The sequence below is a fragment of the Penicillium oxalicum genome, chromosome VII (assembly GCF_001723175.1).
Source record: "Penicillium oxalicum strain HP7-1 chromosome VII, whole genome shotgun sequence".
Taxonomy (NCBI): Eukaryota; Fungi; Ascomycota; class Eurotiomycetes; order Eurotiales; family Aspergillaceae; genus Penicillium; species Penicillium oxalicum.
This window is the reverse complement of record NC_064656.1, coordinates 2,155,269-2,169,952: the sequence shown is the minus strand read 5'-3', so window position 1 is coordinate 2,169,952 and position 14,684 is coordinate 2,155,269. Positions and strand designations below refer to the sequence as shown.

Below are 14,684 nucleotides of genomic sequence, written 5' to 3'. Positions count from 1 at the left end.
TTATGAAGAGCATATCAAAGGTTCTGAGCCAAGGGGATCTTTTCGGCAGTGTTTCTCTGGTATAACCACCTATTCCACATTTGCTCGATCCATTAGAACTTCAGATAATACTCAACTCTACATCATGAAATCAAGCACCCAAAAAAAAAGTGGGAAAAAACAGTTCTATTCATCGTCCCGCGTTCCCCGTCGATCGCCCATTCATTGAAAAACTCCACGGGAATACCCTCATTCTCCGGCGCAAGCACTCGTCCTGACAAATCCTCATCCGAGGGGCGGAAACATCTCCGCAGGTACGACTTGCCCCCTTTTGCAGGATCAAATGTCCCGTGCCATGGAGAGGATCAAACTGTCCGACCCCGTCTGACTTCGACTGACAAACCCAAATTTCTTATACAGCGGAACCCCGGCCTGACTGGCATCCACATAGGCTCCGACTCCTTCGCGATCGGCCAAATCACATCCCCATTTGACCAGCATGGAGCCTGCGCCTCGCCTACGATACTCTGGGTGTGTGGCGAGCATATCGAGATCTAATACGGAGTACCGGAGGAGAAAAAAAAGAGGAAATAAAGTCAACGAGACCGCACCGCCACATCTCCAACCAATTTGAGCAAAACGAAAAAGGAAAAAAAAAAGATAAAAAACAAAGGGAAAACAAAAAGACTAACAATAGTGTCTTCGACTGCCCATTACACGAGCACGTTCACTCTCTAATCCTTGGAACAGCGTATCGCAGTCCAGCGCAGGTTGGGATTCGTGCCAAGGTGGAAAGCGTGGTCCTCGCTCCTCAGGCATCGACAGATCCCATTTCGCATATGCAACGAGCCGCGGTCGGCCTCGTTCGTCGAGGGTGTGTGTGTCGACCACCTTGAGATATCTTTGGAATGGTTTCCGGATCATGTCGGCACGGTTGGCATCATCCCACCACTGGTGCATCGCCGGTGTGTTGGGGAACAGGGCCTCCATGTCGGGAAAGGCTGCGAACCATAGCTGGCTGATTGCGGGGATGTCTTTCAAGGTGACGATTTCGAGTTTGAAGGCATCTGTCTTGGTCATGGTGGGAGGTGGGTGATGGTTTGCTTGGAAACTGAGCTCGAAAGAAAGAAAGAAGAATTGGGGAAGAGAAGGATGAATCTCACAAAAGGAAAAAGCAGTGTATACGTTTGAATTGTGACGACCGAGGAGTTTGCATATGCCGCTCAGCTATTGACACTTTGTGTCACCATATCGTTTACCCGAGTCTGGTGCATTCTCATCTGATTGGTCATAGAGAGCCCCTTGCATACAGAAAGACTGACAGATCACTGAGTGTCTTCGCACCATTGCCCAAATTCAAAGCGCTACATCTCAGAAGAAATCTCGCCGAACTTGAGAGATAAAGTCCACCACTGTTTCTTGAAAGCCGTGGTACCTGATGTTGAGCTCCCGAGCCGCAGTCTCCCCATCTACCCCGTACGAGGCGACCGGTTTAGATCCAGACTGGTAATTCCTCGTGACAGAATCACCAGCCCAATTGAAGGATTCCTTCATGATGTCCGCCGCATATTCATACGAGAAGGGCTCGGGCGAGACGGGGATAAATCTTTTCCCACCCGCACTCGAATTGATTAAAGCCTGAACATGCGCTTCGGCCAGATCTCGCACGTCAACCCATGCGGGCACTCGCGCCGCGGGCAGAGGATCGGCACCCACTGCCACGCTCCAAAGAACGGCATTGGATTCGTTCAATTGCTCGACGCTGGCAACTGGGTGTACGATGGGACCAAAGACCATCGGCGGACAGAGAGTGACGAGGTCGAATTGGGGCTTTTTCTCCTTGATAAATCCCCAGGCGGCCAGTTCCGCGAACTTTTTCGATCCGCGATACGCCACCACAGATGAGGAGTTGGGGTCGATTGCGGTCTCGTAGGAAAGAGGATTCCAGTGTTCGGCTGTATAGACAAAGCCGGGCGGAGGATTTCTGTCAATGTCGAGGACGGCAGCAAACGAGGACGTCAAGACGACCCTCTGGACTTTGCTCCCCGGTTGTGCTGAAGCGGAGAGGATGGATTGAACCCCGTTTATAGCAGGTCTGATTAGTTCTTCTTCGTTGTTGGTAGTATTGTAGAAGAATGGCTATCACCAATGTCAGTTGTGTCGCTTGCGACACGACGGAATTCACTTGCTTATTATGGGGGGCTTGGGTCCCACACATACACTTGCCACATGAATAACCGCGTCGATACCCTCCATGACTGCGTCAAAGACACCGGTGTTGGCAAAATCCGGCACAACTGCCATCTCCAAGTGAGAGGCATACTGTGGTCGAGCATTCTTCATTTGGTCACCTTTGCTGGCCGATCGAGTTGCCCCGCGCACTCGAAATCCTCGAGCCAACAGGTTGTCCACAACATGCGCGCCGATGAACCCGGTGGCACCGGTGACCAGGACATGACTACGATGAAATGGATCAGCCAATTTTCTGGAGTTCCCTAGAGAGCGACCGTCTTACAGAGGGTTCTGAGGGCTCATTTTGCGCTTCAAGCGTGTACTGACGTGGGGAAACGTTTGCTGAACAACAGAAACCGACCCCCGCGTGGGGTAAAAACTGGCCTCGGTCTCGTGAGACGTCAGACCAGGTTGCTTAGTCTGGCCGAGTGTCGAGTGTATCATATCAGCAGACATGATGGAATGAGATCAGACTGTTACTCCAGAGACAGGCTCACAGTATTCATGTTATGGGTTCCGACACTGCTGTGTAACATTATCCCAGGAGATTGATTGCTTGACAATGGAAAGCGCAGGTTTGTCATAAACGTCAATTCCAAATTTACGAGAACAGATCGTGATTGTCCATATCTTTCTTTGACCTGACGGAGGTTTGAATCCTCGGCTTCGGGAAAAATCTTCTGTTCAATCTAGAGGCAATGAACAAAGCGAAAGCTGGCCACCCTTTTGGTCACCAGATCGAAAGAATATTGCAAACTACCCTTTTCAAGATACGACAGAAACAAACACAAGCTCCCAACAAGCATACATTCAACTATACATGCATGACCCGGCGGACAGAGTGACCCTACTTACATCTCATATTCTCGTCCCTCATGCATGTCGAATCTGTCTCCTCGTGGAAGCTTTAGGCTGGACTACCCCGCCCGCGGCTTCCGTGACAAAGCGGTTGTGCTTATGCATTTCCAATCCATTTCCCAACAGATCGATCACTGCGACCCCAGCCGAGCATCTGATTTTTCCTTTCTTTCTTTTCTTTCTCTACGACATCTCTTCAATACGAACAATCTTACTCCTCCGATCGAACACAATGCCGACCGCCAAAGCGAAAGTGGGTGACCTGGTCTTGGCCGAGGCCGACGCATGGGAGACGGTGGAGGGAAACGTCTACGTACGTCATTGACAGATGACAGCATCCCATTCAAGCTACTTTAAGCTTAGATTGAGCTGAGCTGGGCTGAGTTGAGCTGAGTTGATGTGGAATGAGCTGTACTGAATTGTTTGCCATCTGGCAGTTCCCCCGTTCCGCGATCAAAGATCCCAATGTCTTTGTGGGTTCTGATACAAAGACGTACTGCCCGTGGAAGGGCGAGGCGGAGTACTACTCTGTCAAGAATGGTGGTCAGTACAGCCATCTCGTTGTTTGTCTTTTTACTTTCTTTCTTTAACGGGCTGCAAACGACTTTGCTGGATCGCTCGAAGCATGCTAATTGGCCATAGACGCCGTCATCAAAGACGCCGCCTGGTACTATGCGACTCCGAAGGAAAAGGCGATGAACATCAAGGATCACATTGCCTTTTGTAAGCCAATTGCTCTGCTCCTTTTAAACCATCTTCACGGCCGATCAGCGCTGACATCTTCCAACCCGCCTTCCAGACAAGTCTAAAGTCCAAGTCTCGGTTGAGTAGGTGGCTTCCATCCTCCATGTATGTCCATCCATACTAGTCAAGTCAATGGACTCAATATTGATTTCGCATGATCTTTTGCAATATGAGAGAAATGGTGTAAAACGCTTTCAGAGTCCTTGAAAGAAGGGCCCAGCCTCTGCAACAATTCAGAACATAGCGCCCACCCCCAGCCCCACAAGAGCAAGCCAGCTTCCTTTCCTGTTCATACTCGCCGCCGCCCCCTCCGACGTTTGAGCCGCCTTCTCCTGATTGTCGATCGTGTTTGTACTCGTCGGTGTCGCCCTCAGATTTTCCACGGCCTTGGTGGCGGTCGCGTGGATCGTATTGTGGAAATCCATCGTTTTCCATGTGTCAGGTACCACGGTGTTGCCCACATCGTAAGCATTGGCAGTCGCACAACTCGAGGCACTTGAAGACTGAGCGGCGATGTAGTCCGGGCTATCGGGACAATCAACGTAGCAGCTTGACCGAACATGTCCATCAGCAAGCTGATCACAAGGAACCGAGCCGAGCCACAGGAGGAACAATCATAGTGACAATTTCAGTGCTGGATTGAATACGTACTTGGCCATGTTGGCGAATCCCGAACATTTGCAATCCCAGTTATCGGAGGAGCATTTTTGAAGGTATTTCTGCATCATGGAGACGCATGTGTCGACGATTCTGGATGGAGTTGAGTTAGTTTCTGTTTTCCTTTTGGTTTTCTTCTCGTTTTCCCAGTTGGTTGCAGGATTGAAATGAGATTTGGAATTTACTCTTGAGATTCACATTGCGCATCACTGCTCAGGCCGACTGGTGGAGGACTTTGGGCGCACACGAGGACGTTGGCCGTAGCTAAGAATAGCGCGATCGTGGAGATGAAATGATACATTAGAAGGTCGTCACGGTCAAATGGTTGAGGGAATTGGTGATCTACTCGTAACACGCAGTGGCCCTGTGCATATCAAATGAATATCCCTCTGGACTGGATGGACGGGAGACCCAAGATAATGATATACACGGCTTAGACCATCTGGTCACCCAGAGCAAGGTTACATGCAAGTCATGACGAGGTGAATGGAGCCATGGAGCCTCCGCCATGGTCCGCAGTTTGGATCACTCTGTTCCTGAAGGAACATCGAGTCGAGTGGAGAGGTCTGTATCCATGATGTACGTTCCGTGGAGAGGGGGGAAGAGTGAGCGGGCCTCGTCGAACCAGGGCGATCGAGACATCCGCAATTCTAGATCGTAGTGGCTCGTGATACCACGGAAAATTAAGAATTGAGTCTAAGAACGGCCAATTGAAAGAACGGGAACTCGTTCGAATAGACCTCCCTATCTTGAAAACTCCTTGAAAACTCGGCGTGGACGAGGCGGATGGAAATACTAGCAAGACGCGCATGAATTCTTCGTAGACTACCGATCAAACAAAAGATCGTAATAGCCTCTGTACACTCGACGAGAAAGACTTGGTGATGGTTTCGATCTAGAAGGGTTGAAGCATCGTGACGTCCCTCTTTCCAGGGGGAAGTGGCTGGGTTACATTCCTCGGATCTGAAGCCGCACCGCCCCGTTTCCAGAGAGCCAATGAAGCGACCACGTTTACCGGATTTGGAAAGTCAAGGCGGTTTTATCTGACAGTCCATTTCGTCACAGTCGTGGCGTAATAAGGTAGTATGGCGCTTCGGCAAGACAAGCGGCATCTTCTCGTTTTCCATGACTGTGCCATGGACGATACGACGGATTGCACACTCTCGGTCGTGGTGAACCAAGCTAGCTCATCGGCACCCGAGGAGGTCGAGATCTCTAATAAGCCAGCGGAGAAGACGCATGCGACGATACAATAGTCTCTGTTACCGAGACAATAGGATCTGCGTGGCTTTTGATCGACCGTGGAATTGCATGGTGACGATCGGGATCTCCGTCGACTGAGAGGCGTTCTTTTCTCCAACAAGCCTCTATGCAATTGTAGGCGGAAGTCCAAGAAATAATTTTGCTGCGCTCTTTGAAAATTGCGACGTTGAGAGATGCAACCCAGGAAACAGTCTCTGTCATACATACCCGGCTGATCAAGACTATACAGGATCAAGCTCCCTTTCTACACGCAGTTCTTGAAGACTTTTAGCAAACAGGCGTGATCTTGCCAGTAGTTACATATACTCCTTCACAAGCCATCCACCCATTTCACGCAACACAATCCCAGGAATTAACTAGGAACTCTATTCGGACAATCATATCCCTCATCATAAACCTCCTCATCCAGCTCCTTCCCCTGAATAGTAATCTTCTGCATTGGCAAAAACACAAAAAGCATCCGACACCAGTCCGTGTCACTTCTATTTCGAAACGAATGCGCCGTCCCTCTCTGGATACTCACATCACCACGTCGAAGATGTCGCGTCGCCCCCGAATCCAAAATCAGATCCACTTCACCCTCAATCACAATTCCATAATCAACACTCACCGTCCGATGCATCGGACTAATCTTTCCAGGCCGTAGATCGATCAGTCGGAAGATCGTCCCCGATGGAGTCGTCAGCCCAGGCGGCTGATGGAGAAACTCATCGTACATGGCCAGATCTGCTTCGTTGTCGATGATTGCCGGCGCACTGGTTGTGGCGTAGAGTAGTGCAATTTCGCCGTCCTCCCCAGCTGGTGTAGAGGGCATGTAGTCTGGGATTTGGGCATGGGAGACAAACACCGCCTCGCCTTCGGAATTGTGGGTGGTGATGTAGCGGTGGATGAAGGGGAGATCGTTCTTCTTTTGGTGGGCGGACATGATGGGTTACATTTCTTAGCATTGGGGATGGGGTTGAGAAAAAGATGGTGATGTTGACAGGGGTGGCAGGACTGCGTCAAGGTCTGTAGTTGAGGCGGGCGCTCGCAGAAGTGAGAGCAAGGGGAGTTGATGGGGTGTATCTGGCAGAGCATCATTGTCGCGTCAGGCTGGAATTTAGAATAAGTTTGATCCAGGAAAAGCATTTTCTGGCCAGCTATGATAACCTCTAATGAGGAATTCGGGACTCCCGCCCGTGGCGTCCATGTTGGGTCATCGCCAGTAGGCACCATGTTGACGCTTGCCTGGTAGTCTGGCCATTCTCTAGATCGAGTCCAATCTTAGCCATGGAAGTCGTGTGATCCTGCGAATGTTCGTACTTTGGAAAACAGGTTATTCAAGCTTTCAGATACCATGTACACATTTCTTTATGCCAGAAATCCCAGTTTCGTGCTTATAGAACAAGTCAGTTCATCGCCTCTTGTACAAACTGCGCGGAACCACGCCACCCGGATGCACCTCCCGACGACAAGATATATGTTCTCCCTTGCAAACTATACTGCCGAGTATTAAAATTCCAAACCGCTTTTCGAGTATTACTAGAAGAAATCACTGTGATATATATTATGCTCTTCAGAAAAGCAATTTGACTAGGGTTCAAATAATGTGAACCGATTTCGACAAAAGATTCCAAGTCCAAAAAAACACACCCTCTTTCTCGAATTCCTGAAAGTAGCTATTACGAATCCTTTGAACTCGAAATAAATTACAAAGCCATTTAGAAAACATTCAGACCTTTATGTTGCTGCGGAAAAAATGGTGTGGTGATCAACTTGGAAAGCCTCGACAGTGACCAAATCATCAGCTTGGATAAACTCACGCATGGGAAATGGGAACCTGTTTGTGCAGAAGATCCAAGCGAGTGATTCTATCTAAGCACTATATATTCTGGTGTTCACACCAAAAAGGTCTTTCAAGGCCACCAACTCATCATGGATATCCCCACAAATGACGTGCGTATACCATCGGTTCTGATCCGATTCACATGCCCAAACATGAACCACCCGCTACGTAGTACTGACACCCCGTGACATGCTGCATTAAGAATAACGTATTTTTTGCATACAAATCACAAAATAAAATCTGGCTTCGAAGAGACGTATGGTCATCTCTCTTCCATCAGAATCTCTAGAGCTTGATTGGACGGAGTGCGGTATACAAAGTCTTACTTTGAGTTGTTGTTGTGGTTGTTTATACGTGGATCCAAACGAATCGCGAGTTAATCAAGGTTTGTGGTGAATGAATGCTACTCATGATCTCGCAGAATGGATGATATTGACTTTAAATGCGCAATCTGATGCTTGGTTCGATATATAAGATGACATTGAATTCGATGTTGGTATTAACATTGGATTTGACACTCAATCCGTTACTGAGAAAGGTGTTGGACAAGAGACTGAATAAGCTACTGTGTTGGATGTTGTATTTGATGTTGAATTAAGTAAGATATCCAGGGATTCATGAAAATTAGAGAATTCATTCAGTATGTCGTGGTTGATTTCACAGTCGACCAACGAAGTGGTGGATTTGATGAAGATTTAGTGTCAATTCGACACCCTCAATGGCTTTCCCCCTATAGCGCATTGCGTCGCATTGTATCTATTTGCAAAGAAGAATATCTACTAGTTGGACTCGCGCAGCATTTACAAAGATTCAATCTCGGATCCGTACTCAATTTCACCGTGTTTTGCTGGGGTTACTCCGCACACTCTTACCCCGCGCGCCACCATTCAAATCTGGAGTACGCACAGGCTTCACGCTAACCGTAGTGGTGAAGAAGTAACATAGGCATTGTTCTTGATCTGCATGGTGACTCAAGCTCCGAGAAAGACGAGCGGATCCGAAATATGGGGTCTCTGCAGATCTTCAGCTTGTGTCACCATAGGATCTCAAGGACAAAACCTTGAAACTACACATTGGTATGGCGAACGTGCAGAGTGAAGGTATTGAAGCGTGCGATGTATATAAAAGCTTTGCAGGAGCTGCTTAGAATCCAAACAACAATTCACAATCACTTTGACACGAACCATCTTGGCCATAAGAGCTCTGCAAGATGACCTATCGAGATGCTTTGATCGGACTTGTTGGCTTTGCAGGAGCTACCTGTGCAGCTACAACGTTGGGTGCTTACAATGTTGACCCGGTCTCAGTATCTGTCTCTGGATTATCGAGCGGTGGCTTCTTTTCTGCGCAGCTTGGTGTTGCATACTCAAATATCTTCCAAACTGGATTTGGTGTGTTTGCGGGAGGTCCATTCGACTGTGCTCGCAATCAGGCGGTATTTTACTCCTCCGCCGGCTTTATTGACCTCTGACGACAATTTCTGATGAGACTTTATAGTATATCTCATGCATGTACAATGGAAACCCGTCGATCACGACGCCCATTGCCAATATGAAGGCCTGGAGTGGAAATCAGATTGCACCGATTAGCAACTTGAAGAACCGCAAGATCTACCTCTGGACAGGCTCTTCTGACACAACTGTCGGACCAAACGTTATGAATGCGCTGAATTCGCAGCTGAGCAATTTTGACACCCCGGCCGATGTTTCTTACGTGACTACAAGTGGTGCCTCACATACATTCCCTACTGACTTTAGTGGCTCTGGGGACAATTCCTGCTCCATGTCCTCCTCGCCATATATCAGCAACTGCAACTACGACGGCGCAGGGGCTGTGTTGCAATGGATGTATGGACCGCTAAACGCAAAAAATACGGGAACATTGTCTGGAAGCATTGTCTCCTTTGCGCAGAATGGTGCATACGTTGCTGCTGGTATGGATACTACTGGATACATGTATGTGCCAGCGAGTTGCCAGAGCGGCAATACTGTCTGTAAACTGCACGTTGCTCTGCATGGATGCTTGCAAAGCTATAGCAACATTCAGATGAAATTCGTTCAAAATACAGGCTACAACCAATGGGCGGGTAAGTAGGATCCTCCTTTGAGTCACAATTCAGACCCGACCACCATCTCATCGCTGGACTGCTTAGATACGAACAACATTATCATTCTCTATCCACAAGCCAAGCCTGATAACACCATCCACTCCACCTGGGGAGGCTCATTGAGCAACCCCAATGGTTGCTGGGACTGGGTAGGCTGGTATGGCAACAATGCCGACCAAATTGGAGGTAAATAACCAACTAGATCTCCGAGCAATCCCGATTTGACAAAATTGCTAATTCATCACAGGTGTTCAAATGGTTGCAATTGTCAACCAGGTTGCACAAATCATGAGCGGTTTCACTGGAGGAGGAAGCACTCCTCCAACTAGCACCACCTTGTCTACAACCACCAAACCTTCTACAACAACCACAGCTTCACCGAGTTCTGTAACCGGCGCTCCACTATACGGACAGTGTGGAGGATATGGATGGACCGGCCCAACCACCTGTGCTCAAGGTATTTGCACGGCTTACAGTGCCTTTTATGCGCAGTGTCTACTTCCACTGTAGACCGGGAGAGAGATTTGTAGGGTCGAAGAACCTTTTTTCCATTTCAGTTTGTTCAATTCTATCTGGGGATATGGAACGATCAGCCAGAAGCGTGGAGACGAAGCACTTTTTTCAAGCAGGGTTGAGCAGAAATCCAGACTTTCCACTCGAATCTGTTAATAGCTTGAGAACTAGTATTTTATGACTACAGGACTCACAAGACAGACAGTTTACAATTGCAACAAGTCTAATGAATCAGCAATGAATTAAGTTTTTAAGTAACATAAGACATTATCTATTTTTGTTGTGTAAAGGTTTTATGTATGGATGTATCAAAGACCCGATCTGATGGGCTTTGGTAGAGCTGGATCCGCATGGAACGGTCCGTCAGGTTTGGGCCCGAAATGAGCCAATCAATCTCCATACTTGACTTTTCGGACAGATGTATATTAGAATTTTCAGTTTTGTTATGGATGGAGTAATTGACCTGTATGAGCCAATTCCTGTGCTGAATATACCACGATTAAGCTGAAGCGTAAATCTCGCAAAGTCGACCACTAACAGACATAGCATTTCAGGCCCGCTGGCTCACTAGAAAAGAGGAATTGAAGGTGAAAATCCACATTAGTACTCAAAATAATTACCCGCAAACTTTGAAACCATATCGCGGGGGGGAGGGGGGGGGGGGGGGGGGTTCTTCCAGAACTGCTGTAAGCGATTCGAGACGAACTCCTTCAACTTTGCTGATGTTGAAGCTCCCCCAAAAAGCTCTTAGTCCATCTCTCGCTACCTTGTTTTTAGCACAATGCGCTCGCTATTTGAAACACGGATCGTCTTACCTTGTATGTGCAGTGACAAAATCACGTAAAATGTTGTGTTTTCTCCTCCTTTCTTCACCTCCCATCATCATGGCCTTGTAGAGCGCATCCGAGAGGCCTTCTGCACTTGACGGATTGCACAGAACACTCCCATGATTGAGGAAACTTGCCGCTCCCGTGAATTTGGACAGGACGAGGACGCCATTTCTCGCATCCTGGCATGCGACATATTCAGAGGCCACCAGGTTTAGCCCATCGCGGCGGGAAGTCAAGAAACACACGTCGGAAATTGCGTATAGAGATGTGAGATCCTCAAATGAGACAGACCGGTGAATGTATAGAAGCGGCGTAGAATGAGGTGTGGCTGGGAAATACAGTTAGTGTCAACCGGCTACTCTGTTTTGTTATTGTTTCTTTTTTTCGCTTGTCCAGCCATGTCGAGATCTTGGGCAGACTCACCGTGTTTTCCAATGATCTGACCCACCAACTTGCTCACCTCTCCCTCAAGGTCTTGATACTCTTTGACGTCTTCACGACTCGGGATCGCAATTTGGATCAGTATGACCTTATCCCGTAGTTCCGGGTGTTGATCGAGGAATACTCTAAATCCTTCCATTTTCTCCGTCAAGCCCTTCGTGTAGTCTAGACGATCGACACCGATAATCACCTTCTTGCCCTCATAGAGCGACTCTAACTCGCTAATACGAGCTTTCACTTTTTCATCGCGGAGCGTAGTGGTGAACCTATCATAGTCGATGCCTGCAATGTATCTACCAGTCTTTATCAAGCGATCTTTGTACTGGATATGGTCGTTTATCACATGTACGGAATCCCTATGATAAACGTGTGTCAGTGATGCGATTTCCCAAGGCGCTTGACTAGCACAACTCACAGCAGAATGTCGCAAGATGTGACAAAGTTCTTCTTGTATTCATCAGTGTGGAATCCGATGACATCGCTTCCCAGAATACCCTTGAGCAACTCCTCCTCGACAGGAAGTCCTCGCCAGTAATCGTCCGCCGGGAACGGCGTGTGTAGGAAGAAGCCTATAGGACAGTGTTTACTCTGTGCCTGCAAGCGATCCCGCAGCATTTGCGGTAAAAGAAATAGATGATAGTCGTGCACCCAGATCAAATCACCATCTCGGGCTTCACTGCTAACTGTGTCCGCAAATATCTCATTTACCCGGCTGTAGGCATTCCATACAGAGGGCGTCATCTGTTTACCTGGTTGATAGTGAAGAATTGGCCACAAGATAGCATCTGTGTATAGTATCAGTAACACGCCGCTTGAATCAAACGCTACTCAGAGAGATAGAGAGGGGGGGGGAATAGAGGCCTCACTTACTGGAGAACCCGTTGTAGTGGTCCCTCGCCAATTCATCGTCAAGATACACGGCAGATGCATGTTCCCTGGCTAGCTCATCGTCGACAGCTTGCCTTTGACTTTTATTGACTGCCAGCCCTGGCCATCCCAGCCATACATAATCTGCTACTTTGAGACCTCTTAATGCGCTCACGAGGCCGCCGCTCGAGGGAGCGACATCGTAAGTGCCATTGGTCTTTCTGACGGAGAGAGGCAAGCGATTTGATGCAATGACGAGTCTTGGCTCGCTGGGAGAATTAATGGATCCCATCGCCTTCTTCTTCTTGTTTGTTGCAATGGTGCAATGGAGATTCTACTCCTTTCTTCTTTTGCTGCAGTATAACGAACGGTTTGAAAGGACAAGATCATGTGGGCGATACCGGCTTCATATAATATCAATGTTTGTTGTCAGATCCCCGGATCGTGATAGATGTGTGATCATCATCATGAGCGCCAAAAAGGCAATGTTGCGTGATAAAACATAGAATGTTGGCCCCCACACGGCCCAGACAATTGCTCGGAGCCTAATTCATTTTATACTGTGTCCTATCAGGAGTCTGCTCCCTGTCTTGAGTCTTGAGATAGACAGTCAACCATGGCTTATTCGATCGTCATCATATGATCACCGTTAGTGCCTCCACATTTCAACCACAAACAAAACCAAAGAATCTTTGCCTGATGACAAATTCCTACATCATCTACAAAAGCACCACGTTGAAGAGCGATATGATTCAACACATTTGCTGACAGCTCGTCAAGCTCTGTAGCTCTCGAGTCGAATATTGATACTGGATTGGATGCGCCTAATCTGTAGCCCTTGTTTGGTATCTTGAAGCTATCATTGTATCTATGCTACGGACTACTACAGCTACCACTCGTGCGGAGTGCAGACGGATGCGCCATCCAAAATCACGTGATTTACATTAGTGGCGAGGACTCTCGGTCGGAATATCGATGTTCTTAGTTGTGCCTGTGTCTTGGATCAGTGAGTGAATGTCACGTACGAACTTGTACTCGGTACCTGATCATCGCCGATTCCTGTTAAACGCAGTTCTACCTGCGAGTTTTAAGTACCATATTACCTTCCACGGCACTCACAATGTATATGGCTACCACTGTATTCCGTACTTTGTCCCTTTTGATTCATTAGGTAGTTAGTAGTGTTCGATTCTGCTTCAAAATAAGTAATTATACCCACTGCATTGATGCCGGAGGCCCTGCCCCGCTGTCACCCATCTTCGATCCCTGTCATTCTGATGAGTGCAATGAAGGCGATCAACGACCGGCTCGACTGCGGACATGTTGGCACCCTAGTCAGAATGACCTTTCCGAAAAGAGTAATCGGACGATATATCTTTCCAAGATTCAAAAGTGCGATGGTCATGTCTTTTCAACGGTGTCATTGAGGGCAGTTCTGTTCATACATCAATGCAGCTCTCTGAATGCCAATCTCGGCATGCCTTGTGATATCCATCGAAGCTTCGGACCCATCTTGGAGGACTTGCCTTCATACTCAAATGTCTTCAGATGCACTTGGGTGAATTTCTTGACAAGGAAGACCACTTCCAAGTCTCCAAGTGATGCGGCATTCACAGGTGCTTCCCAGCAGTGAGAGGACAAAGTCTTGAAGCCCCTCATGTCTCTGGAAACTCCGCCGTGGGGATTTCGCTTTGAGATGATGTGTCACTCCCTCCAAGCGACTTGGGACATATTCATGATTTCAGCTTTCCAAGACTCGCCGGAGGATTATTGATCGAAGATCACAATATTCTGCTTCTGCTTAGTATGGACACTACATATGACTCATCTACCCGCGCCGCACCGCTTTCAGAACGGTGATGACAATCCCATTGCCACTTGTCACAGGCTCCGGGAGCCGAGGGCATCATCAAACCCAAACATGATGGTCTGATCATGTTCTCCGATCTACTAAAGCGTCATGCAAATTATCCTTGGCTGAAATTGTCTTTGATTCTGTGTTCAAAACGTGTGACAGAGCTTCACAGCATAGACATCGGGTTTCGGAGAAGCAATGAGAAAAATGAGACAACTTGGCAAAATGAGCACATGACTACCCCAAACAACCTCGCCAATCCAAATGTATCCAAGAAATCTTCCCACCAACGTTGGATCTGTTCAACAAGTAGAAGGGGAGGGAGTGGATGGTGGGTGTTTGTCATCATGACAATCACGGTATCCTCATGCGACGTGAATCTTCGGCCAACTGAGAGCCCCGGTCATTCCTTGTGGGTGTTGTTCAAGTCTCGTCGTAGTCTTTCCATTCGACAAGGTCTTCATAGCTATGATGATGGTCAGTGAATGTCACACCAAGAACACCAGGAGAAAT

The 14,684-nt window shown here is 48.0% G+C and overlaps 6 protein-coding genes across 6 annotated transcripts; 2 read left to right on the top strand and 4 right to left on the bottom strand.

The window, feature by feature from the left end:
- Positions 1–318: 318 nt before the first annotated feature.
- Positions 319–1,059, bottom strand: POX_g09236 (uncharacterized protein; the record flags this gene model as incomplete). Its single annotated transcript, XM_050117993.1, has 2 exons — positions 319–533; positions 672–1,059. The coding sequence occupies 2 exons, from the start codon at positions 1,057–1,059 to the stop codon at positions 319–321; spliced, it is 603 nt and encodes a 200-aa protein (XP_049966137.1).
- Positions 1,060–1,350: 291 nt separating this feature from the next.
- On the bottom strand, positions 1,351–2,667 carry POX_g09235 (uncharacterized protein; the record flags this gene model as incomplete). Its single annotated transcript, XM_050117992.1, has 3 exons — positions 1,351–2,118; positions 2,200–2,437; positions 2,495–2,667. The coding sequence occupies 3 exons, from the start codon at positions 2,665–2,667 to the stop codon at positions 1,351–1,353; spliced, it is 1,179 nt and encodes a 392-aa protein (XP_049966136.1).
- A 634-nt stretch (positions 2,668–3,301) lies between these two features.
- On the top strand, positions 3,302–3,900 carry POX_g09234 (uncharacterized protein; the record flags this gene model as incomplete). Its single annotated transcript, XM_050117991.1, has 4 exons — positions 3,302–3,382; positions 3,507–3,612; positions 3,712–3,792; positions 3,869–3,900. 4 exons carry the CDS (start codon positions 3,302–3,304, stop codon positions 3,898–3,900), a joined length of 300 nt encoding a protein of 99 aa, XP_049966135.1.
- Positions 3,901–4,046: 146 nt separating this feature from the next.
- Positions 4,047–6,658, bottom strand: POX_g09232 (uncharacterized protein; the record flags this gene model as incomplete). The annotated part of the gene is made up of 4 exons (XM_050117990.1): positions 4,047–4,338; positions 4,465–4,563; positions 4,656–4,812; positions 6,109–6,658. 4 exons carry the CDS (start codon positions 6,656–6,658, stop codon positions 4,047–4,049), a joined length of 1,098 nt encoding a protein of 365 aa, XP_049966134.1.
- A 2,110-nt stretch (positions 6,659–8,768) lies between these two features.
- Positions 8,769–10,175, top strand: POX_g09231 (uncharacterized protein; the record flags this gene model as incomplete). The annotated part of the gene is made up of 4 exons (XM_050117989.1): positions 8,769–8,993; positions 9,056–9,644; positions 9,711–9,851; positions 9,913–10,175. The coding sequence occupies 4 exons, from the start codon at positions 8,769–8,771 to the stop codon at positions 10,173–10,175; spliced, it is 1,218 nt and encodes a 405-aa protein (XP_049966133.1).
- An 814-nt stretch (positions 10,176–10,989) lies between these two features.
- Positions 10,990–12,608, bottom strand: POX_g09230 (Alpha,alpha-trehalose-phosphate synthase; the record flags this gene model as incomplete). Its single annotated transcript, XM_050117988.1, has 4 exons — positions 10,990–11,336; positions 11,432–11,805; positions 11,865–12,234; positions 12,320–12,608. 4 exons carry the CDS (start codon positions 12,606–12,608, stop codon positions 10,990–10,992), a joined length of 1,380 nt encoding a protein of 459 aa, XP_049966132.1.
- Between the last annotated feature and the right edge of the window lie 2,076 nt (positions 12,609–14,684).